At 46.5% G+C, this 23708-nt stretch overlaps 1 protein-coding gene across 1 annotated transcript in view; it reads right to left on the reverse strand.

The window, feature by feature from the left end:
- NCKAP1L (NCK associated protein 1 like) overlaps window positions 1-23708 on the reverse strand; it is a 39181-nt gene continuing 15473 nt past the window's right edge. The window contains exons 16-31 of the mRNA XM_044227564.1: window positions 23361-23506; window positions 22138-22270; window positions 21735-21854; window positions 19075-19220; window positions 18614-18745; window positions 17292-17510; window positions 15325-15455; window positions 12124-12221; window positions 11909-12002; window positions 11670-11752; window positions 11296-11376; window positions 8432-8525; window positions 7460-7576; window positions 6967-7076; window positions 4899-4988; window positions 1-1414 (exon numbers count right to left, since the gene is read on the reverse strand). Coding sequence (XP_044083499.1) covers window positions 1283-1414; window positions 4899-4988; window positions 6967-7076; window positions 7460-7576; window positions 8432-8525; window positions 11296-11376; window positions 11670-11752; window positions 11909-12002; window positions 12124-12221; window positions 15325-15455; window positions 17292-17510; window positions 18614-18745; window positions 19075-19220; window positions 21735-21854; window positions 22138-22270; window positions 23361-23506 — 1926 coding nt within the window. The 3' untranslated portion in view covers window positions 1-1282. The remainder of the gene's footprint in view (window positions 1415-4898; window positions 4989-6966; window positions 7077-7459; window positions 7577-8431; window positions 8526-11295; window positions 11377-11669; window positions 11753-11908; window positions 12003-12123; window positions 12222-15324; window positions 15456-17291; window positions 17511-18613; window positions 18746-19074; window positions 19221-21734; window positions 21855-22137; window positions 22271-23360; window positions 23507-23708) is intronic.

A 23708-nucleotide genomic window follows, 5' to 3' on the forward strand; every position in this document is an offset into this window, starting at 1 on the left:
TCCCAAAACAGCTATCAAATGGCTTTAATGAACCCCAGATGGTTTTGTGAAAAACCAACAATTGCTTCCTTTTTTATCATGCAAATATGGACATGACCCTAATTAATCAGCTAGTTAATTATATTTGCACACTTCAACAGTTCTCAACCTGTGACACAAGATCTGTTGCTCCAGTCCTCCCTGGCCATGGGTGCACCAAAATGATGGATGGGGCCACTGTTTCCTGCCATGGAGTTAACTAAATCAGCTTTAGTGCTATCTTAAACGCCCCAGGCATTGTGACACTTGAAATTCTAATTAGTGCAGAAAAGGGCCAAGTTGAAACAGCTTGTACTCCCTCAAGTATACCCACTTTCAGGGCCCTATAATCTAATGAGGTCTATGAAGTTTAAGATCTAGAAGAGAAATCCCTGCCTGGAGCAACAGCTGTACCCAGGATGACAAGGGGATTTGGGTTAAATTAGTGGCTCCAGATAGGAGGGAGAGTACCCCCAAATGATCTGGGAGGGAGACCCACATGACTCTGATCCAATTAGTTGTCATGTGACCTCATATCAGCTAGACTGACCCTCTGCTCTGGGTTGTAGTGATGGCAAAGAAAAAGCAGGCGGGGTTCCAGCGAAACAGATGGAAGAACTTACTGGTTCCCCACAAGGTGTGGGAGAGCAGGTGAGGGGGGCTGGGGCCAGTGATAACCTCTCACTGCCCATGGAGGCAGTAGAGCTGGGGGCAGAAGATAAGACCCATGACTCCTGAGAGAGCCCCACAAAGGAAAAAGGGAGTTCCTTTGCTGCTGCTTTGCAGTAGGAGCAAGCTGAATGTTTGCTGAACACATTTGGAAAAGGAAGAGAGGAGATAATCATCCTAATGAATGTGCAGGAGACAATAGCAGCTCCAGTGGGAGGATTATAAGCTCATTATGGTTTAATATGATGATTGATCATCTCTGCCCGCCAGCATTAGCTTAGAATCATGATGAAGGTCGAGAGACCCATGCCAGTCAGAGCTCAAGTGCTAGTCACAAGAGAAAACATACTTGCGTGTCACTCGTGCTTTTCATGGTAAAAATTCACATACGTGGTCCCCAATTCCCTCACTTTTCCAATAAACTGTCCTTCACCCCCACCCCCAACCCCACCCCCAGCCAGCCTGACCCATTTCTCTATGATTTCTCAGCCCTGGACTATTCCTCCATATGTCTGTTCATCAGCTCTGACTCCTGAGCCCATCCCTTGAGAAAACAGCTGTAGCTTCATGGGTCTAGGTAGGTCCAAAGGGTCCTTCAGTGGGTACTGGCTGCCACTCGGTTCAGGTGGAAGGCCCGGGATACTTCCCGGTAGGCATTTCGAAGCAGGACATAAGGGAAACAAGACTCCAACATGTCCAGGGTCAGGAAGGAGGACTCCTCCACTACCTGGAAAAGAACAGGTCAAGAGATGAGAACCACAGCTAGCATATAACTCTGTGATACCCTGTTCCTTCACTCAGTTCCCTAGGCCCTTGGAGGCCCTTAGAGTTATGAGTGAACAACGTTCCAAATCATACACCCCTTCTTCCCACACTTGGTTTAGCTTTAGGAAAGCAATGTGGCCTCTTCGGCTTCATTATAATGGTCCCTGGGCCCCTTATCAGGGTTATATGAAGGACTCAGGAGCAGAAGAAAGGAAAGAATCACTTCTCTGCTGGCAGAAAGACTCCCATTCTCTCCCATTCTGGATGCCAAACCAAATGTGGCGGGCAGCATGGAAGCAAGTAAGGTTGGATTAAAGTGCTAATAACAAAGCTTTGCAGAGAAGGAAACAATCACCATGGCAGGCCAAGAAAGAAGGGCCTGGAATCCACATGGGTCCTCTTGTGCTGGGTCTCAGTATCCTCCCTCCCTCAGTACAGTGCTTGGGGAGCAGTAAGGATGCTGCATAAAGGAGCAGGCATGATTAATTAGTTTAATTAGAAGCCTGTGTGCTGTGGTAATCCCAGCAGCCCCCACAGCCAAGCAGAAAGATAGCTCGAGATGCCTGGATAAGACTGAGGGTAGCAGTGGAGGGCAGGGGGCATATTAGCAAAGAGCCCCACAACCTAGCACTGTGCTAGAGGGTCCCATCCCTGAGGAAGGAACAGGGCATGCTTCCCTCAGTGTCCTCCTCATCCACGCAGTTGTGGGACTAAAAAACACACACTGGAGAGAAGTGTCCCATATCCTCTGGCAATTCACACAGATGGGCCCTCCCCAAAATGTCTGGTATTTCAAATCCTGAAAATTCACTCAAGAAAGAGAATTTACCTTATGGACTCTAACATGGTTGTCTCTCTTTCAAGTTTTAAAATGTCGGAGATTCTGTTATTCTCAAATACAGGCACACACGATACACACATCAGCCTCAGAGGAACAGGCACTGCAGGCTGAAGGAAAAGTCTGCCAGGATGGATAGCTCGGATCTTAGGCTGGTTAACAGAAGGAATTTCTGGCCAGGCAAGACTTTTAAACCTTAAGCCAGGAGAGAAATAAGGTCTCTTTTCTGGGATATGACCCTCAGGTACAAGGAAATGAGTGATAGCTTCAAGAAGGATCCACAGGCCCAAGACTTCCTAGTGTTTGCTCCATTAAGCACGGAAAATCACAAGGCTCCTAACTGGAGGAAATTCAAGGCAGTGGAAACAGCCCTACAGCAAAGGCTGAGCAACTTAGGTTCTCGGCCCAAATCTGCCCACAGATTTTGGGGGAGACCTTGAATGTCGTCTTTCCTTCCCTCTCCTCAGTTCCTTCACCTATCAGTTGTAAGGACTGGACTAACAGCCAGGATCTGATCTCATCCTGACATCTAGGATTCCACAATTCTCAGAGAATCATCTCCTCTCCCGATGTAACCATGCCAAGAAGTAGCCGGCTTCCCGGGGGGCATGGGCACTGCCCAGGCTTCACAGCCAAGACAGAAAGACCCCAGGGAGAGAAGGGCCTGGCCAGGAGCTGGTACTACATGAGTCGCCTCTTAACTCAGAATACAGTTCCTTCTCCTGTATTTCTGTAAGAAAATATTTGCATTTAAATTGCTTTACAGCAGCTAGTCCCCTGGTCTCTCCCTTTCACAGAGTGCCTTGTCCTAGCTCTGTCCCAGCTACTCTGCAGCCTCACCATGATGCCACCAGGGGCAGAAACCTTCCCACATGGGAGGGGGGAGGAGAGCGACAAAGCAGGAGGAGGCAGGCCTGAGTGGCAACACAGAATCGCCACCTCCAACCTTACAGAGGTGAAAACTGCCCAAGGAAAGGAAGGAGCACAACTAAATCACCCAGAAACTAAAACAAGCAGCAGAGAGAGGGGACTAACATTCATTGAGCATCTATTACGTCCTAGGCACTTTCACATATATTTTCTTATGAATCCTAACCACTTCGTCAAAAGGATTATTGCCCACTTTGATGGATAAAAAACCAGAGTCTCAGGAAAGTTAATTAGCTTGCCCTAGGCCATGCTGCTCCAAAGATTGTGCCCTTTCTAGCATACTCCTGGCATTTGGCCTCATCTGTCTCCACTGCGCTCTCTCCCATCACTGCACACCCCCACACAGCCCTCACATCCGTTCTCCTCTTGTTTCCATCATAATCCTTAGTCAGTCCAATCGAGGCCTTTCTCCAGCTGGGTCTAGCTGAGACACAGCTCCTACTTGATGCCTGTGCACTTACAGGAGACCCAGAGGGAGGCCCAGGCTTGCCTGCGCCTAACATCTGTGGGCCTGGCAGAGAGTGCAAAAGGAAGCCTACATAGCATGGGACTAAATAAATCAAACAAACTAGTTTGTTCTTTTTCTTCACAATCTCCCTTTATAATTTCATGAAAGGCCAGGTTTGAATTCAGAATTCTTAGGACTCCTCAGAGTTCTCCGAGAACAAGGTGGAGTGGACCAGCCCGGTTTGCGGGGCGTTTGTGGACACATTCGGAATTCCCATCTGTGCCTCTGAACTCCAGCCATAGGTCCCTTGGCACTAGGGGTACAGGCACCAGCAGCACTGCCTGCCTTGGCAGGATGGACTCAGGGAAGAAGCTCGGCACCAACTCTGCGTAAGCCCTGCAGATAGGCTGCAGCCACTTAGCGGAGAATTCCGAGGTCCTAGAAATCTTTAGCGTGGACTTCCGGGTGGAGCATAGCTTCCGGGGGCATAGCCTGTCCCCGCAGGCCGGAGGTTCTCTGAAACACAAGGGCGGGAGTCCTCCTGACTGTATCTCCGTGCCGCACGAACCTGGAGACTCAGGCTTTTAGAGCGCAAGAGTGAGTAAGCGTGTTGAAGAGGAAAACAGGGTCATGAGGAAAAGATTTTTTTAAGTTAACTGAGTCAGAGTTCCCAGAACTTTCTGCCAAAGTAGCGAAAAGCCCACAGCTTGGGAGGAAAGAGATAGGAGCTGCCTGATTCACGGCCCACCTGGTACTCTGTCTTGCAGCTCTTCATTGAAAATTCCTTCCCTCTTCTGAGCCCCCATCTCCCCTCCCCCCGTTCAGCTCTGTGTTATTCAGCACCCTCTCTCCACAGGACTTTTTAAGGACAAGACATGCAGCAGTAGGGAGTGGTCAAGTAAAATCAAACACGAAGTGAACCGGCAGTAACCAATAAGGGACACAGCTGCCCCAGCAGGTCAGACTTGAGAAAAAAGGGCCCAGTCAGCCAGGGGCCAGGAAGGCCCTGTACTGCAGAGGAAGTCACCAAAGACTCTACCTTGGGAGTACAGGACAAGTCTGGAATGTTAACCAGAATGTGAGGCCTAGACCCAGAGAGTCAGGTAGATTTCAGTTCTGAGTTTGTGCTTTTGAGTGATGACAATGGCAGAGACCCAGAAACCCTCAAAAGGGGTCCCCCTCTGGCCTTTGCTCTCTCTGTTCCCAGACCAACTTGAACCAGATACATACCAAGCGCATGAGCAGAGAAATGGATTCCCGATTTCGGGTTTTAAGCTTGTCAGTCTCCTGGCCCAGCTGCAAGAGGCTGACAGAGGCCACCTGTAGGGGAAGAAATTTGTAAGAAAGCAGATTTTTATGGAGGTCAGAGTAGGACAGCCTCAGGCTACAGGAAGTTAAGAAAAGATCAAGGAGGGGAGTTAAGAAGTGCTGGGATGTTCCTGGAGACTCCCAGTAGAAAAGGAGCAAACCCCTTGGCTTGAGAGCCACACATTGCCTGTAAACCAGGCAGGGCAGACAGCAGCAGGCTGCTGGGGGAAAGATCGAAAGGGCTGAACACAGAACCTAGAGCAAAGGCAGGGGAGCTTAATCTCTTTTCCTAGGCAGCCTTCAGACAGCAGTGTCACCAAGCTGTTTACAGCTGACTCCCCACAGGACTAGAGACAGGGCTGGGCCTCTGATTTAGATGCAGAGCTCTTCGAATTCTCCTCCTGTCAACTCCCAAGTGGCTGTTCCCCTCCCATTCACCTCCAGGCCCCCAACAGATCAAATAGGGAGGAAGAGACATGATTAACTGTACCCCAGGCCCAGGTTACTCTCATATTGCAAACAAACAGGGCAAATGGGAAAAGGGAGAAGCAGGTCCCTTCTCACCCCATCTTAGAGATCTGCTGTGAATATTCTTCATATCTAAGAGGCTCAGAACCCATTCAGATTGGCTGGCTGCCCCATTTAAATGGAGACCCTCTAACTCAGCTTCCAGCATAATGGTATGATTCCGGAGAGAATATGATCTAGTGTGTTTGCTCCTAAAAGGAGACAAAGGAGGCCCTAGTTCTTAAGTCAGTCCCATGCCTTGCAAAGGAGTAAGCTCCCCATTCTGAGAATGCTCAAGCTGGCAGTGGGTAATGGACCATGTATCAAAAGTATATGGATGGAATTCCTCCATGGAGGACTAGGATGGAAAACTCCAGGGCCTCTTTCAACAATAGAAAGAGATTACTTATTCTGTGTTTTTCCAGAGGCAAAACTAAGATCAATGGTGATAGCTACAGGGAGTCAAACTTTGGCTAAAAATGTTTTCTAAAACAATTTTTTTCTTGAATAAATTGGATGTGACCTACTGTAGAATCAGCTGCCTGGTTAAAAGCTCCAGTCCTAGAAATGGAGACCAGGGGTTCTCAAAGTGAGATCCCAGGATGAACAGTATCAGCATCCCCTGGGAACTTGGAAATGCAAATTTCCCAGCCCCACCTCAAGTCTACTGAATCAGAAATTCAGTAGTGATTCTGATTTATGCTCCAATTTGAGAAGGTGGAAAAAATTTGACTTTTCTGTCAAGATTAGAGTTGGAAAGGGCCTTAAAGGCTCTAAAACTCAGCATCTCCAACTTGATCGTGCAGCTGATCTCTGGGAGACTTTATTAAAAACAGAGGCCTGGGACACCTGGCTGGCTCAGTCCGTTAAGCCTCTGACTCTTCATCTTGGCTCAGGATCATGAGCTTGGGTCACGAATTTATTAATAAAAGTAAATAATTATCTATTTTTTATTTAAAAATCAATTTATTAATTTTTTTAAAAACAGAGGCCTGGACTCCTTACCCTGGGATATTCTAATTCAGTACATCTGGCATAAGGATCAGGAATCTCTATTTCAACAAGCTCCCTGGGATAGTCTAAGGCACCCCAACGTAGTGAATCATAGATTCAGTTTAACCTCCGTATTTAATAAATGGGCAAAATGAGATCCCAAAAGTTTGGTTCTTCAGAGGTCACACGCATCTTAGTGGCAGATCCGGAACTAGAACTCAGATTTGCTGGCTCAATCCAATGCTCTTTCCAAGTAGTCCGGCAGAGGCTGAAACACCAGCTCTCAGGGAATTTAGAAGAAACTCCTGCCTTTCACGGAGTGGCCACTCACTCACTGAATGAATTAGGGAGGAGGTTAGACTCCAAGACCCGCTCAACATGGGCTATCTATGGACTGAAGTCACACCAGTTCCCGCTGGACTTTGCAATCTTCCATTTCATCCCCAAAGACTTTAGAACCTCCCATGCTTTATAGCCTAGGGCCACTCACCACCAGAAACTCCTTGAGGTGAGTTTCAATGTTCTTGTTGTAGAGTGTGAAGAGGGCAGCAGACACCTGGATGATGGCTTTGGTCAAGCAGTGAATATTGTTGTTGTAACCTAGGTTATGATTGACAGGAGAGAGAAACAAAAGGGAATACAGTGAGCTGCCCTAGGCTGAACCCAGCTGGTCGTCTCTCTGTTTTCCAGGCTAGGCTACCCCTGTTTGACACCAAAAGCACTAGGAGGAGTGTGGGGAATTATATACCTAAGAAATATGAGGACATGGTTAGGATATTAGGAGAAAGATATGCCTAAAAATTTCCACTGGAATTGAATTTTACGGATAGTTCATTCTCATGTATTTCTTGAAACAGAACTTTTTATACCCGAATCAGAAGCCTGGATTCTCCAGGTAAATGTCTCCATCTCATCTCCCTACCCCAGGAGACTGACCTAAATAGTACTGGTCGCTCAAACTACTCAGAGTAGTCCTTACTTACCATCCGTCTCAATACTGTAGAAGGAAGAGGGGTCAGTGGCCAGGAGTGGGAGGGAAACTGCAAGAAAGATCAAGAGCAGGCAGGCCACCTTATATTCTTCCTCAGGGGATGAAGTATCTGGTAAGATGGAAAAAAGAAAAGAGAGAAGTAAGGTCAGCAAACAGGAATTATCTTCTACAGAGACCCCACTCACAGAACTGGGGGGGTCACATAAGGTAACATCTATGAAACACTTTCAAAAGCACTCCAGGCAAGTCATTGCTGAAGGGGACAGGATTAGCTCCCCAATCCTAGAGGCCTCCTCTGGTGACTGGAGCAGAGCTCTTAGCGAAGGGCTCTGCAGACAAGTGGTCAGAGTTCACTGTCAGCTGCCAGATGGAATGGAGGGAGAAGCAGAAAGGAGAGGAAAGAGGCTCATGAAACCAAGAGAGAAGGGCTAGTCCAGCAGTTTGGAAAGGGCTTAATGCCGGCCCCTTGGTTTCATCCCATTCTGAGTGCGCGTAAGAAATGTGAAATGTCAGAGACAATGGGAGACCAGGGGAAGAAGTGAGTAGGGTCAGGGTGATTCTGTGGGAAGGGATGGTACCAGATCACTCTGGGGAACCTAGATGTATACCACACAGCTCAGCCTGAAATCTTATGTGACTGCGGATGGCTTTCTCATGGTTTCATTTGAATTAACCTGATTTCCCCTACTAGATTATAGGTTCCTCTGAGGCCTTGTCAAGCATCAAAGAGACCCTCATTTAATATTTTTTAGTCAACTGACAGGTCCATTGGTTGGAACCTGGCTAGGGGACTAAATTGCCTAAGTATTTTCTGGGGGTTAGGGACTACATTTTCAGTCTTTCTTTAGCTCCCAGCTTATGTGCTCAGAATTCACAATCCTAAATAAAGGCTTCTTTGACATTGACATTTGCTCACCTAGAAATACAGCCCAAGCCCTCCCTTGCCCAGTTCCCCCAATTTTACCGGCTTTCAGATTGGCGATAGCAGCCACCAGGGCTGGGTCAATGTCACAGCCCACTCCTGCAGCAGAAGCCAGCTCAAAGACACTCAGGGTCACCTAGTAGAGAAGAAAACATTCTGGACAGGATTCCCAGGAGAGAAGTGTTTGACAGAAGCTAGAGGGAGCTGGGGATTCCTGGATCACAGATCCTAGACTTCTGGTGTGCTATCATTTTATCTAGGTATTCCTTTCATGGCTTTCCATAACCTACAGGGGAAAGGCACAAATGCTTTTGTTCAGCATTGAGATACCCCAGAGTACCCATCAACTTGCTATTTTTCCCTCAGGTGCTTCCTACAATCCACCTGGCCCGGGTCACCGATGCACTGTTTTCAAACTACACCTCACTTCCTGACTTCCAGACTTTGGTTCATGTGCGTCCCTCTTCCACAGTGTCCCTTCCTGTCCTCTACTTATAGCTAGGTGACACCCGTCCTTTGAGGTTTAACTCATATCTCATAGGGTCTGTGAAGCCCTCCTCGAACACCTCAGCCCAAACCCATCTCTTCCTCCTTTAGTGATACCACTGGCTTAGCGTAGCTCACACAGTGGCCTGGTGTGAGCAGTTAGTTTTTCAGACGGGAGCAGAGACCTATGGCTCGTCTCACCACCTAGAAAACAATCCTTTAAAACCTCATGGCCGGGGTGCCTGGATAGCTCAGTGGGTTAAAGCCTCTGCCTTCAGCTCTGGTCATGATCCTAGGGTCCTGGGATTGAGCTCTGCATCGGGCTCTCTGCTCAGCAGGGAGCCTGCTTCCCTCTCTCTCTCTCTGCCTGCCTCTCTGCCTACTTGTGATCTGTATTTGTCAAATAAATAAATAAAATCTTAAAACAAAAACAAAAACAAAAAAAACCTCATGGCCTCCGAGGGGAGAAAAAGGCCTTGGAGTGAGAAGCTCTGGGTTCAAATCCCAGGAGGACCACTTTATAAATGTGTGACCTTGGCTTAAAATTACTTCTCCTCTTGGGACGCCTGGGTGGCGCAGTTGGTTGGACGACTGCCTTCGGCTCAGGGCGTGATCCTGGAGTCCCGGGATCGAGTCCCACATCAGGCTCCCAGCTCCATGGGGAGTCTGCTTCGCTCTCTAACCTTCTCCTCGCTCATGCTCTCTCTCACTGTCTCTCTCTCTCAAATAAATAAATAAAATCTTTAAAAAAAAAAAAATTACTTCTCCTCTTTGAGCCTCAATTTTCTCATCTGTAAAACTGGGTTGATAATCCCTCACAGAGTTGTGGTAGAGATTAAACTAGACCACTTGTATAAAACATCTACCCTACACACTCAGAGTCACTAATAGATCAGTAAACCTTATTCCTTTCCTCCATCTACACATAAAAGGCAAAGCTTTGCCACGTTCCACACTGCCCTTTATTTTAAATTCCCTTTAGCTAAATGACCGTGCTCATGGTAACCATGGCTGGGGAGATCAGGGATCTGATCCACAACCTGTGTGATGTTCTGAGAAAGAAAGGGATGACTGAAGGGGCTACTGTTTTCTCTTTCCCTAATCTTCACATTCCTCTCAGGCATAACAGAATCTCTGATGGACAGGCCACCATCCCCCCCTTCTCTGCTCCAACCTGCTTATTTTCACAAGCAGGCAGAGCCTAAAACTCAGTGCTGCCCAGGAGATACGGGTAGACAAGCTCTTGACAGTCTAGATTATTCGTTCCCAGCATCGGCAGCCGCCAGAAAGCCAGGTTCATCATGAAAGAACAGTCAGTAGGGGCAGCCATTCAAACCCACACGGCTCCCATGACTGCTTCACCCTTAACGTCGGGCAGAGAGATGGGGAGATTTCACAGATTTTTTTATCTCAACGTAAGGAAGTTTTTCCCCAATACCTAATTTTTTTTTTAAAGATTTTATTTCTTTATTTGACAGAGAGATTGAGAGAGAGCACAAGCAGGCAGAGCAGAAGGCAGAGGGAGAGGGAAAATCAGGCCCTCCACTGAGCAGGGAGCCCAATGTGGGGCTCAATCCCAGGACCCTGGGGCCACGACCTGAGCCAAAGGCAGTCACTTAACCAACTGAGCCACCCAGGCACCCCTCTCAATATCTAATTTTAATTTTTTCTGCTAACCAGTTCCCTCTTAATTATAGGCCTCTCTCTGTTAAAGGAATCAGTTGTAAGAGAAGTGACCTGTTCTATGCCTTTGAATGCTCTTGTTCCCAGCCTTTGGCTATATATCCTACCTAAGAGACTTGTTTGTTTGAGGTGATTCAAAAGACAAAAAGATGCAGCAGACGTGTGGGAGGTGCAGAAAAATGGTTGTTTACTCAGTGTGCCTGCAGAAGCCCTTCCTTCTTACATTTCTGTAGTAAATGGGGGCCTGAGTCAGGTGACCCTGATGTAGAAGAACCAAAAGGTTTTAGAGCAAAGAAAAAGGAAGGGCCAGGAAAAAAGGCAACTCTGAGGGCAGGCAGGGTGGGTGGGGATGGAAGCAATAAATCTTTTTACAAAGAAGTACCTAAGCTCCTGACTGAAGAGGGGATCTAATTTGCACACTTTAGGGGGAAACCTACAGATACTATCCTAGATCTTAGCTTTCTCCAGCAATGTTTCCCCACCTCCCACAGGTCAGCCAGGCTTCCACATTTCACCAACCCCTCATGTGTCCCCAGCTCTGGCCTCTCTCTCCAAGAATATTGTCTGACCAGTGCTCCTCACTCCACAAAATCTCTTCCAGTGCTTTCGTATTCAAATGCTGCCTGGTCTCCCTACGGTATTCCTCAGAGCCGCCCCATGCCCTTACAAAAGCCCTGGCTACATCCTTTTCAACAACAAAATCTCCTAAGTGGATCCTACCTCGCACTGTCCCGTACCTTGATGTCTGTGTCTGGAGTGACAAACTCCTTCAGGCACTCGATGGGACCCATAAGAAACGGGCAGTGGGAGGAGAACACCTGGAAGAGAGAGAAGATAAATGAGGACAGGGCCCATACCTTCAGAGATAGATGGAAACGAACAAAAAAAGGACCGAGACTTAGGCGAGGACCCCACCAGCCTCCCACACTGTCCCTTTCAGTCTGCCCCTAGGTTTCTGCACTCGTTTATCCCCAGAGATCTTCTAGGACCTCTACCAAATTAAGTTCCTCCTTTCTCCTCAATGCTCACCATACGTTTCCACGACTTGTCATACCAACCCCTCCCTCAGAGGTGTCTGTGACTCTGGGGCAGCCCCTTCTCCCCAGCTCACCTCCCGAAGTCCCTCTTGTGCCATAGCCCTAAAAGTGAGGATAACTCCAATGATGGTCATGCGCTTCAGCACGTTATCAGCCCCTGAGGAGAATGGAGAGCGTTGGAAACGTAGAACTTAGAAGAACAATGATAGCTTTGCTTCTGCGGACCCAGCCCAGCCCCCAGATCTCCTCCCCAGACCCCTGTCATCTAGCAATGCCATTCCACAGTTCCTTCTCCTGTCAGGAAGGTGCTCACCTGTCAGCTGGGGCAGCAGAGAAGCCATCAAATCAGTCTTGCTGAAGTTGGATCTGATCTGAACAAGTACATCCATGTTTTCCACCACCAGCTTCTGCAGCCAGGACACAGAGACATTGAGCAGGGAAAGATGAAACCGTGGTATCTCTTCCCACCCACCACCCACCTCCATCTCCTACTCCTATCCCTTGCCCCAGGCCTGGCTTCCAGAGTACCTTCAGTTCCACAATCTGAGAGGTCACATGCCACATCAGGTTTTCACTCAGGAACTTCATGCCATAGGGGCCCAGGAGTTCAGCCAAGGCCCGCATCTCTGCAAGAGAGTTATAGAGGTCCGGGAGGGGGGCTTTAGGGGGCACTGGGATGTTGACAACACAGGTAGATAGTATTCTGAACATTGACAATGACTTTCATCCAGGAAAGGAAGTGGGAAGTTGGGGAGGAAAAGTGGCCTGAAGTCCTGCGAAATTATTCTGGTGACAGGTCTGGTCTGCCTGTGAGATGAATCAGCTTTTCCCCTCTGGTACTCACACAAAGATTTACCACAAGTGATATTTACATTCTTCCAGAAATCTACAGTTTTCCAAGTTCCTTCCTGTGGTACCTGGGTTGCTCTTGCTGGACTAGCTATACTAACTTTATGAGTTGTAAGACCTTAAACAAGTCACTGATCCTATCTGAGCCTTAGTTTACTTCTCTGTAAAATAAAGAAGTCAGTATTTGCCCTGAATATTTCACAGAGTTGATATGAGAGTAAATAAGATACCATTATAAAAACCATTATAAAAACTTATAGATAGAGTGCCTGGGTGGCTCAGTGGGTTAAGACGCTGCCATTGGCTCAGGTCATAATCTCAGGGTCCTGGGATCGAGTCCCACATTGGGCTCTCTGCTCAGTGGAGAGCCTGCTTCCTCCTCTCTCTCTGCCTGCCTCTCTGCCTACTTGTGATCTCTCTCTCTGTCAAATAAATAAATAAAATCTTTTAAAAAAAAGAAACATAGATATTTATGATTAAAGGATTGTCATTATGATAATTATTGACAGCCCTCTGAAGTATATGACACATCATTCTGGTTTAACAGACATGGGAGAGTTAATTAAGTGCTTGTCCAAGGTCACTTACCCAGGTTAAGGGCTGATACCTGAAACCTACCGTGATGTCCTACTGCCCCTTACTGTAGATACCACAACTGGTTCCTTATCTAAGGTCTGGGGTCTTTGATGTTCCCCACCTCTGCTTCCCTCACTGTCCAAATTTTCCTATCCTTGAGCTACCTTTTCTTTTTTGTAATCAACACACATCCCCAGAATCCCAGTTGTTTTTTCCTCTGAATCCCTCCTCCTCTAGTCTGCCCAGATGCGTTATGTCTCTGGCCGTTTGTGAATTAAATGAAACCTGCCTGGGGAAATCCCCTGTTAGAAACACTAGAGGGGCATCTGGGTGGCTCAATGGGTTAAGCCTCTGTCTTGGGCTCAGGTCATGATCTCAGGGTCCTGGGATCGAGCCCCGCATTGGGCTTTCTGCTCAGCAGAGAACCTACTTCCCCCTCTCTCCCTGTCTGTCTCTCTGTCTACCTGTGATCTCTCTGTCTCTGTCAAGTAAATAAATAACATCTTTAAAAAAAGAAAGAAAGAAACACTAGAGACAAATCCAAATAGGAAGGAGCTCGTGGATGATCTTTGGCCGTGGGCCATCCCAGGAGAGAAAACCATAAGAGACCAAAAGTAACCTCACGAGACCAGTAGCAGAAAATTGAGTTTAATATAGTTAATAAGAGGTCAGAGGGAGAAGACATCAAGGCTCACCCTCTAGTCCTTGAAGTCAGGCCCAGTTGATCTTGGGGTCTACCAAGGACAGAGGAAGTGGAACTGGTGAGAGCCCTATCTGGATGAACTACTACCCATAGGCCTCTCCTATTTACAGTAGGAAGAACTGAGTTGAGAACTAGAAAAAACACTTCCTACCTGGTCAACTTGCTAATGCTTTTATAAAATGGCTGGCAGAGAGGAAGAGGAGCAGAACTGCCTGCTCTAGAGAGAAGACACACCCATCCCCCAGCTCAGATCCACCAGTGTTCCTTACTCTAGTCTTCTCAACTCCAGGCTCGCAACCCTGGGGCATCCTTCTCTTTCCATCTATCTATTTTTACAGTAGCATTGCCCCATCACCATGGTAACTCAGGGAAATTGGGGTGGGGGTGGTAGAAGGGGGAACCAGCCTTCCCTCCTGCTGCTCATCAGTTGTCAGCAAGACCTAAAGCTGATTTTAGATGCTGCCTACAGTTTGTGGGTGGAGTTGATGAGAGCGGACATCTGAAACCTCCAACAGGCAAAGAGTAGGGTCTGCTTACTGATGGAGTCCGACTGAGGGTAAGAAGGGGACGGAGTTGGACAACAGAGCTGTGTACTCTTCCGTGACACCTCTCCTCGACCAAGGAAGGGAAGAATGGAGAAGGCAGGATCATGGAAAGATCCCCCACATGCCCCAGACAACATGCAGGATCCATGATTTATATGGAGGTGAGAGGAAGGTGGAAGCAGTACAATAGTTCATCAATCAGTCGGTAAAACAAATCCATTGAAAAGGATCTGTATGGCTGCCAGCCCTCTTTAAAAAAAAGAACTCATTCAGTCCACAATCTTTTCCCACTGGCCTTGAGACACCAAAGCACATCTACACGTTGGGAGGCAGCACTACATATAACTAAGCACCCAGGTTCTAGAACTTGACTGCCTTGAGTTGAAATCCCAGTTCTACCATTTATGAATGGGTGACTTTAAGCAAGCTCCTTCAGCTCTCTGGGTCTCCGTGTCCTCGTCTGTAAAATGACGGTAATGAGAGTACCTATCTCAAAGCCATTGTGAGGATTAAAGGAACTAATACATGCGAACCGTTCAGAACTTAGCCCACAATGAACATCATCTGTTATTTTATCATCATTGTTACACATTAGCAATCCAAGCTCTGGTTAAGTAAGGCCCTAAAATTTATCCCTAAGATAGAAGATGCCATGACATCAGAACTCTATTTAATAATTCCAAATATCAGAATGTCCGCCTTACATTCATCCTTTACACCTCATTATATGCCCCACTCTTTATTCTGTGTAGAAATGGAAAATATTCACCACCCTTCTAAAAATAAACCCTTTCACTGACTTGAGTGCCCTTGTCTAGCCCCTACATCTCCCCCCATTTTCCCTTTCCACCTGCCACCCCCAGGCCACTCCTCAATTCTGGGTCTCACTTGGAATTCTCTTTATTGTCCCTAACATGTAATCTCACAGAGATGCCGAGGAGCATACAGAATGAGCCTCTGGGAAGGTAGGAGAATTTAGATGAGTTCTGTAGGCTGAGGTCCTGTACTGAGGGGAAAGGCTCAGCTCCTTGCAAGGAGACCAGGCCCTGGACTCACCAGAGATGTCAGAGAACTCCTCTGCGCTGAAGTTCTGCTCCCCCTCTCTGGGAAGGCTGATGAAGGCCTGCATGGCTGGGGAGAGGATGATGGTCCCACTGCTTGCCTGTCGAAGCAGACTTTCTAGGTACCTACAAGATTGGCCAAGAAAACACACAAGATTAGCATTCAATCCTTTCTCCATTGCTCCCTACCACTGCCACTGGGCTCAGGAAGAGAAACTCTGCCAAAGGCTGGGGTGGGGAAAAGAGACTCAAAGAAGACAGTAAAACACTCTAATTATCACCCCAAGCTATTGGCTCAAAAACAACTGGCAGTAATGTAATTCCGCTTCTCCTCCAATCTACAGGGTATTTCTCTGGGCTGTCAAATGTAACAGTGGGCACTCCCTCCCTCAGCCCCTGCTCTTTTTCCAACTGTTCTCGCCCCTCACCCTTGGCATTTCTCTGTCAGGTAAGACAAGCCCAAACTGACAAGAAAAAAATTCCTACTAATTGGGGTCCTTTGAAACATACTTAGCCTCAACCTTCCCAGTGAGAACATTGGACCGATAACCTAGGATTCTGGAAGCGGATCCTAAGTCAGACCTCCTGCACAGACAGAAGCCTCGTGAACACTGGACATCCAGTCTCCAGATATTTCCCCCGACCTCCAGGCAAGCTGAAAACCCTCCAGGGGCTCGGGGTCATGATCCCAGGGTACTGGGCTCGAGCTCCATATTGGCCTCCCTGCTTCTGCTTCTCCCTCTCCCACTCCCCCTGCTTGTGTTCCCTCTCCCACTGTGTCTCTCTCTGTCAAATAAATAAATAAAATCTTTAAAAGAAAAAAAAAATAAAAAAGGAAAGGCCTCCAGCCACTGTCAGCAAAGGAGGGCATGGCCAACGAACGCCACTCACCCAGCCACTGGCTCTGGGCCCAGGTCCTACAGAAGTCACAAGCTAACCACGGGTGGGCCAAACCCAGCCATCAAATGTGAGTTTATTTTTTCTTTTAATTTGAATTTGTTGTCAAAATTTTGAAACTGGGAGATTTTACATTACAAATAAGATTTTATTGGGGCAGTGATCAGGTGGAAGTAGGGGGTGGCCACCTGCCAGTTTTTCCCCAGCTCAGGGGGTTATTATCCGCGGGGCTCCTGCTGAACTGATATTGGAATCAGAGCGCCACCCAGTGGCTTGGGGAGGTAGGACTCCAGCTCCTTTCCATCCTTAAAGCCTCAAAGGAAATATTGCTAATTCCTACCTCCTCTCATTTTGGAGAGGAGGGTCCCTTCCTATTCAAAGCAATCTGTTAGACTTGACATGGTCACGTCAGAGGTGAGGCAACAGTATTCTGGAGATACGGTGTTAGATAGTTTTCAGGGAGAGAAGCTGAACAAAAAGAGAAATAAAAGAACTTCAGAAAGAGGAGGAGAGAGCATTTGAAATTAAAACAGTGAGAATCCAGAAAAGGAAGATTAAGAACTGGAGCTTAAAAGGAAAAGGGTCAGGGGCGCCTGGGTGGCTCCGTCAGTTAAGTGTCCAGCTGTTGATTTCAGCTCAGGTCTTGATCTCAGGGTCATGCTCTCAGGTCAAGGGATCCAACACTGGATTGGGCCACATGTTCAATGGGGAGTCTGCTTGGGACCCTCTCCCTCTCCCTAAGCCCCTCCCCCCACTTGCACCAAAGTACTAGTGCACGTGCGCGCTCTCTCGCGCTCTCTCTCTGAAATAAATAAATAAATCTTAAAAAAGAGTGGGGGAGGAAAAAGTTCAAATTTCTGCAGAGTAGATGAATGGATGTTACACGGAAGGCTCCCTGTGGACAGAAGGGGATCTTCTTATTGCTCTAGTCCTCAAGCAGAAAGAAGCCTATGTTTGGGGGTCTGTGACCCTGGGAGCTAAAATGCCTGGACCGAGTTCTGACCATGTAATGAAAAAAGTCCTAACAAAGAGGTAAGGAGGTGGAAGAGGATAAGCAACACTGACCAATTTGTGTAGAGAGTGGTGATCGTCTGTTCCCCACAAGAATCCAGTGGCTGTGTCTGCTGGAGGAGGGCATTGCGGATGACTCGGGAAACATCAACACCCACAAACTGGGCCAGTGTCTGTATGAAACTGATATATGCTTTGACTCCTGCCAGCAGCTCAGAAGGCCTTGCGATCTCCTGGGTCGTGGCGTTGTAGCCCGCCAGCCACACAATGGCTCTGGGTGACAAAAATCATAATCACAGTCACAATATCAAACACAGTAACAACACATTTCTACTGCTTCTAGGCACGATGCTGTGATTTAACTACAAATAGGATCTCCTTTAAATCTCACAGCAACCCAATAAGGTAGGCACTTTTATCATTCCTGCTCTGCTCAAACCCTGCCCAGGTCCCCCCTCCCACTCAGAATAAAAGTCAAAGTGCTTACGATGACACAGAAACACCTACACAGTGTGCCACTCTCCCAACCTCTTTAACCTCACATACGACCCATCTGCCCCTGGCTGCTTCTGCTCCAGGCCTACTGGCCTCCCCTGTGTCCCTGGAACATTCCAGATAGGCTCCCACCTCAGAGCCTTTGCACTGGCTAGTTCCTCTATCTAGAATGCTCTTTTTCCAGATCGTCACACACTTGGCTTCCTCACTTCCTTCAGGAGTTTACTCAATGTCACTTTCTCAAGCGGGCCTTCCCTGGCAACTTGAGGGAATATACTACATATTTCAAAACAAAACATAGAAGACTAGGGGATTATTCAAAATAATTCTTCCACTCATTTCTCTAATTGCTAACTGTAGTGCTTAAATCCAGTATCAGAAATGTTCCTCCTACCTCACGGGGTAGTGAAAAGAGAGGCACAGTGGAAGGAAGGGAATCTATTTTATCAAAATCTATATATGTCAGGAAATTTATACTCATTATATATTACCTTTAATTCTATACCAATGCTCAATTACAAGGTAATTTTCTCATTATAAGGTAAATATCATTATCCTTATTTAAAAGGTTGGAAACTAAGGCTCAAACAAGTCAGAATCCTTGCTCCAGTGTATTTCCCGAGGGCCAGGATGTCAACACAGGTATGCTGACTGTAAAAACCCCTCTCACTCTACTAAGCCAGTGGTGATCAGTTCTGGTTGTCCCCCAAAACCGCCTGTAGAAAGTCTTAGACGCTTTTCGTTAGTTGGATTTTAATAAAGATACTTGAGGCCTATGCCAGATCAGCCACATCAGAATGACCACCAAGATGAATCTAACAGAATCCAGCTTTCAGAATGATCCTACTAGGCCAGCATAGAAGACAAGGAAAGAATGGTACCTGTTGAGTCTGGCCTCCAGATGGCTGCTGAGATACTCAGAAGGGAAGATGGTATGTTCAAACACAGAGAAGCTGTGTACATGATTCATTGTCAGTGCCAATTCTGTCAAGTTTAAGTGTAGCTTGTCCATGCTGGGAAATTGAGAAAGTAAAATGACCTTGATTACCAATCAAAGGCCCGTCAAAATGAGCCTTGATGAGCGCCAGGGTCTGGCACTACCTGCTCATATCTGGGAAGGATATGTGACCCTCAGACCCTTTCATCTTCTAGGACTCCTAGACCAGTACATACCGATGCTGCCTTCAAAGGCAAAGGAGAAAATTCACATGTAAGTACTTTCCCCTCTCTCTGTCGTTCCTCACCACCATTTCCACGTTCCCTTGCTATACCTCCTTCCCTCTTCCTTGCTCCCCCTTCTTTGAGGAGTGCCACCTTGGCCCTCAAGGGCCCAGATCCTTACTTGGTGACAATGCAGCGATTCTTCCGGTGACTCTCAGCTCCTGGCTTGTCCCTCTCAGGCTCTCCTTTCCTGGGGGTCTGCTTCTGCTTCACTGTTTTCTTATTCTTGGCCTTGCTGATGGTAGTAGCACAGTGCTTAGGTAGAAGCTATAGGAACAGGCACAAGTGAGTAAAGAAATGAGATTCCTTCCTAGAACTGTCAAGAAGCCCATCTAACAGGCCCTCCACTAAGCTCTCTTTCTTCATTTTCTGCCTTTCTCTTTCTTTGCTTCTAGCATCTCTTCCTCCAAGGGGGGCCCACTTGAACTGCACACACTTCTTTCAGTTTTTCCTAAATATCCCTCATGGTTAGGGCTCAATGGCTCAAAATGGCAGTGTCTTTTATGGATCAGATCATCAAGTCCCTGCCCACATCCTGAGAAAGAGTCCTTCCTTATGAAAAAATTCAAGTAGAAGAATAGGATCTGAGAGCTCCACTCAACTGCACTTTTTTTTTTTTTTAAGATTTTATTTATTTTTTTTGTCAGAGAGAGAGGAGCTAGAGCGAGCACAAGCAGACAGAGTGGCAGGCAGAGGCGAAGGGAGAAGCAGGCTCCCTGCCAGGCAAGGAGCCCGATGCGGGACTCGATCCCAGGACTCTGGGATCATGACCCGAGCCGAAGGCAGCTGCTTAACCAACTAAGCCACCCAGGCGTCCCTCAACTGCACTTTCTTGAATCTTCCAACCTGAGGAGAGAGTTGTTTTTTGCTTGTATGGAATGACCATCTACATTTCCATATATTCCATCCCATGGAGTCAGCTACCCATTCTACTACAGTTCTCCAGAGACTCAGAACTCACAACATGACCAGAACTCTTTTTCCATTTTTTTTTTTAACAAGATAGCATATTTCTTGCTAGGTAGTTTTTTTTTTTTTTTAAGATTTTATTTATTTATTTGACAGAGAAAGAGAGACCACAAGTAGGCAGAGGCAGGCAGAGAGAGGGGGGAAACAGGCTCCCTGCTGAGCAGAGAGCCCGATGCAGGGCTCAATCCCAGGACCCTGAGATCATGACCTGAGCCAAAGGCAGAGGGTTAACCTACTGAACCATCCAGTCACCCCTCTTGCTGGATAATTTAAACACCAATTCTGTATCCCTTCTCTCAACCAAGATACCCAGTCAGCTGCACAGAAAACGTAAGACAGCATTATATATTCCAGTATCTTCTTCAAGGTAATCATCTTAGAACTCTCTCCATTTAACCCAATGCTGCTGAGCATGTGCAGAACATGTCTGGAAACTCCACACTCAGGATTACTCTCAGAACAGCATAAGAGCCATGAGAAAACTGGTTTTGTTACTTCACAGTCACACTAAAAGATGCGACACTAAAGATATGTCAACCCTGAAATGGTGCCAAAATACCTGAGGTCATTTCTGAATGTAGTAAAAGACATAACCCCATTAGTAATGGCAACATCACCAATTACTTATTGGAAATGATAATTACGGAGGGAGCAACACTCACTTGGTTGCAAAAGTTCTGGTGTATGAGAAAACAATTACTCATATCATGTTTTCGTCATCCTTGATGGAGCACTGAGCAAATCTCTTTAAGTGTGTCCCTTGCATGTAGTAGGTATTCAAATTGAGTGATGAATATACTCATAATCTTGCTTACTTGCCTATCTTCTTTGCATTCCTTATTTAAATTTCTTCCTAATATGTATTTGTATTCCTTTTTCCCTTAAATCAGGACATTCCCCCAAGGGCAGGGATTGTGTCACTTCCTTCTGGGGCCCATCCTAAAACCCAGCACAGAGTTTAGAGCCCAGTAAGTACCAAATAATATTGCAGCTAACATATACTGAGAGCCGTGTACTAAATATTTAACATGCTCAACTTCATTTCATCTCTAGGATATCTCTATGAAGGAACTATTTTTATGCACATTTTACATATGAGAAGATGGAAAGGTTATGTAAGTAATAATATTAACACGCACACGCGCGCACACACACACACACATCCTGGCTCATCCTTCTCCCAAAGTTGCTACAAAGCCTGACTCAAACCCAGGAAGGGTGGGTAGTCTAGGAAACCTAGAAGACTCCAGGGCAACAGCAGAAGAAGCTCCTCATTTTCAAATTTTCTGAGATTTAGATTGAGTTCATCGTGACCAGGTGCTATGTATGAGTCAGTCAAGGAAAGGGAGAGAGGAGAAAACAAGCAGATAAGGACCAGAAAGTAGTCCTGAGGATAAAGAGGAAGGGCCTGGAAATGTTCACAGGGCCCCAGATTAGGGTGCAGATGGACAGAAAGGGGAGACAAGATGTGATGTCAGGGGCCACTGTCCTAACTATGTGTACACAGGGCAGAGAGAGGAGAGGAATGAAGTCAGAACGTTAACTCATCTCCCAGAAGTCTTCAAATGAGAGCACAGATTTTGCTGGTGTGCAGCTGTTCAAATAAGAGTATTTTTAGACACCTCTATCTAGTCCTGAGGGAGTAAAGGAGTAAAGACTGAAGGGTTACACCAAGAAAAGAAACCTGCCATAAACTCAAGTACACAAAAGCCCTAGCCCTACTTGGGAGACGGGGCTAGAGAACTTGGGTATTTGAGAGGAAGACAAGGGAAACAGAGGGAAACTGAAATAGAGACAGAACTCTGAGCCTACCTGCTCACTCAGGTTTCGTTGTTCAGCACAGATCTCTAGGACGCAGTTGCTGGTCTGCTTGGCCAGCTCTTCCAGGAAGGAGTTGCAGTGATGAAGGCCGTGGTTCTTCAGGTGGGGGTACTTTGGGAAAAAGGAAGCAAGGAAGAAACTGTCATCACCAAAACAGCCACTTCTTCCTCATAATCTGCTCTGATCCCCTGGCCTGAGCTGCCACTCGTTCTACAGAAGAAACTCAGACCCAGAGATAGGACATATTCTACATCAAGCTGAGATATTTAGGGACACATGTCACATACCTATGTGCCCTTCTTAAGACCAAAACCAGCGTTTGGAATTATGTTTTGGGGAATAAGGTTGAGATGTGATTAGAGGGATGGTAGAGCGTGGAGTCCAGGGAACCCACCTCCTCTGGGCACATTTCATGTGTGCAGTGGACAAAATGAGCGCAAATCAGGGGGAAAGCAATGGCATAACGCAACATGGTAGGCTCCTCCAGGGTCATGGCAAACATCTTCTCAAAGGTGCGGAGATGGAAGCTGCAGAGAAAGGGGAAGGGTTAGGTGCTGATCCCTTCCAGGTAGAAAGAATATTCATTCTTTCAGCAAATATTTACTGATCTTTACCCCTCCCTCCTTCATTTCCATACTCTTTTTTGTTTTTTCTAAGTGAGGTCTATGCCCAACATGGGACTTGAACTCATGAACCGGAGAACAAGTCATATGCTCTGCTGACTGAGCCAGCCAGGTGCCCTACAATTTCCCTACTCTTAACATAGACAGGAAACCAAGAAACCTAACAGTTTTAGACCTTTATTCTGGACCCCATGGCAGTTTAGAGCGGATCTTCGTTCCCCTATACAAAATTTGCTATTCTTCTCTCAGAACCTCTGTACAATTTGGGCCATTCTTCCTAATTTAGAAATCCTTCAGTAATATTAATCCACATCCCTCCCCAAAATTGCCCAATCAGGCTTCAGGAAACTTTATCAGGTTAATTCCGTGATACTAATCTTTCCTCAACCCTATATCCTCTCAACGTCATGCACTCTTTATATACTTTCTTATGTTTGCAACTAATATGTTGATGTCCTTTTCACATGTGAGTGTTTATCTTCCAACCTACACTGAATGCAGAAAGCAGAGTCAACATATTGTGCTGCTTGTTTGATCTGCCAAAGGACAGTTATGTACAACAGTGGGCACTTGATAAATGCTGAATGATACCTAGGAAGACAAACTAAGTTTCATCCTCCAAAAGCCCTGTTCTCCAGTTCTCTCAATTATTTTCAGCTCTCTCTACTAAAATTCCACATTTTCCATGTCTCTTTTAAATCACAATGTCCAAGAATAAAAAGAAGCTGAAGAAGTTTCCAAAGATAATAATGTGGGAAAGGCCACACTAATGAATTATCCCAAGTAATTATCCTAAAGAAAGCCAAAACAAAAAGAAGCCATCCTCAAATTCCTATCACTTAGAAGAAGCTGGAATGAGAAAGTTGGAGCATCTGTCTGTAAGGAGGCCCCAAAGATAAAAGGTTTTCCCATCTATAGGAAGGAACTGCTATTCTCCACAGAGGACAGGAAAGAGATCAGGTCAAACGATAAAGAGCTTAGAGGAAGGACATACCAGAAAGTAGACAAGTCAGAAGTTTCCACCAGTATGTTCTCTACTGAGTCCAGCATTCGGGAGTGAAAGACAATGAGGTTCATCACCTTGGCTAAGTCAGCGTTCTCGTGCAGGTGCAAGGGAGCCTTAGCCACACTGGTATATGCCTATGGTTGGTGTTGGGAAAAGAATGAAGAAGAACAAGATCAATGAAAAGAACTGTCCACCTTGGAACTACAGTTTGGCTAGGGTTTGTCCTGCCAATCAGCAGTTTTCTTTTTTTTTTTTTTTTAGATTTTATTTATTTATTTGAAATGGAGGGAGAGAGCGTGAAGGAGAGCATAAACAGGGCTAGTGGCAGGCGGAGGA

Source organism: Neovison vison, chromosome 12, assembly GCF_020171115.1.
Source record: "Neovison vison isolate M4711 chromosome 12, ASM_NN_V1, whole genome shotgun sequence".
NCBI classification, from domain to species: Eukaryota; Metazoa; Chordata; class Mammalia; order Carnivora; family Mustelidae; genus Neogale; species Neogale vison.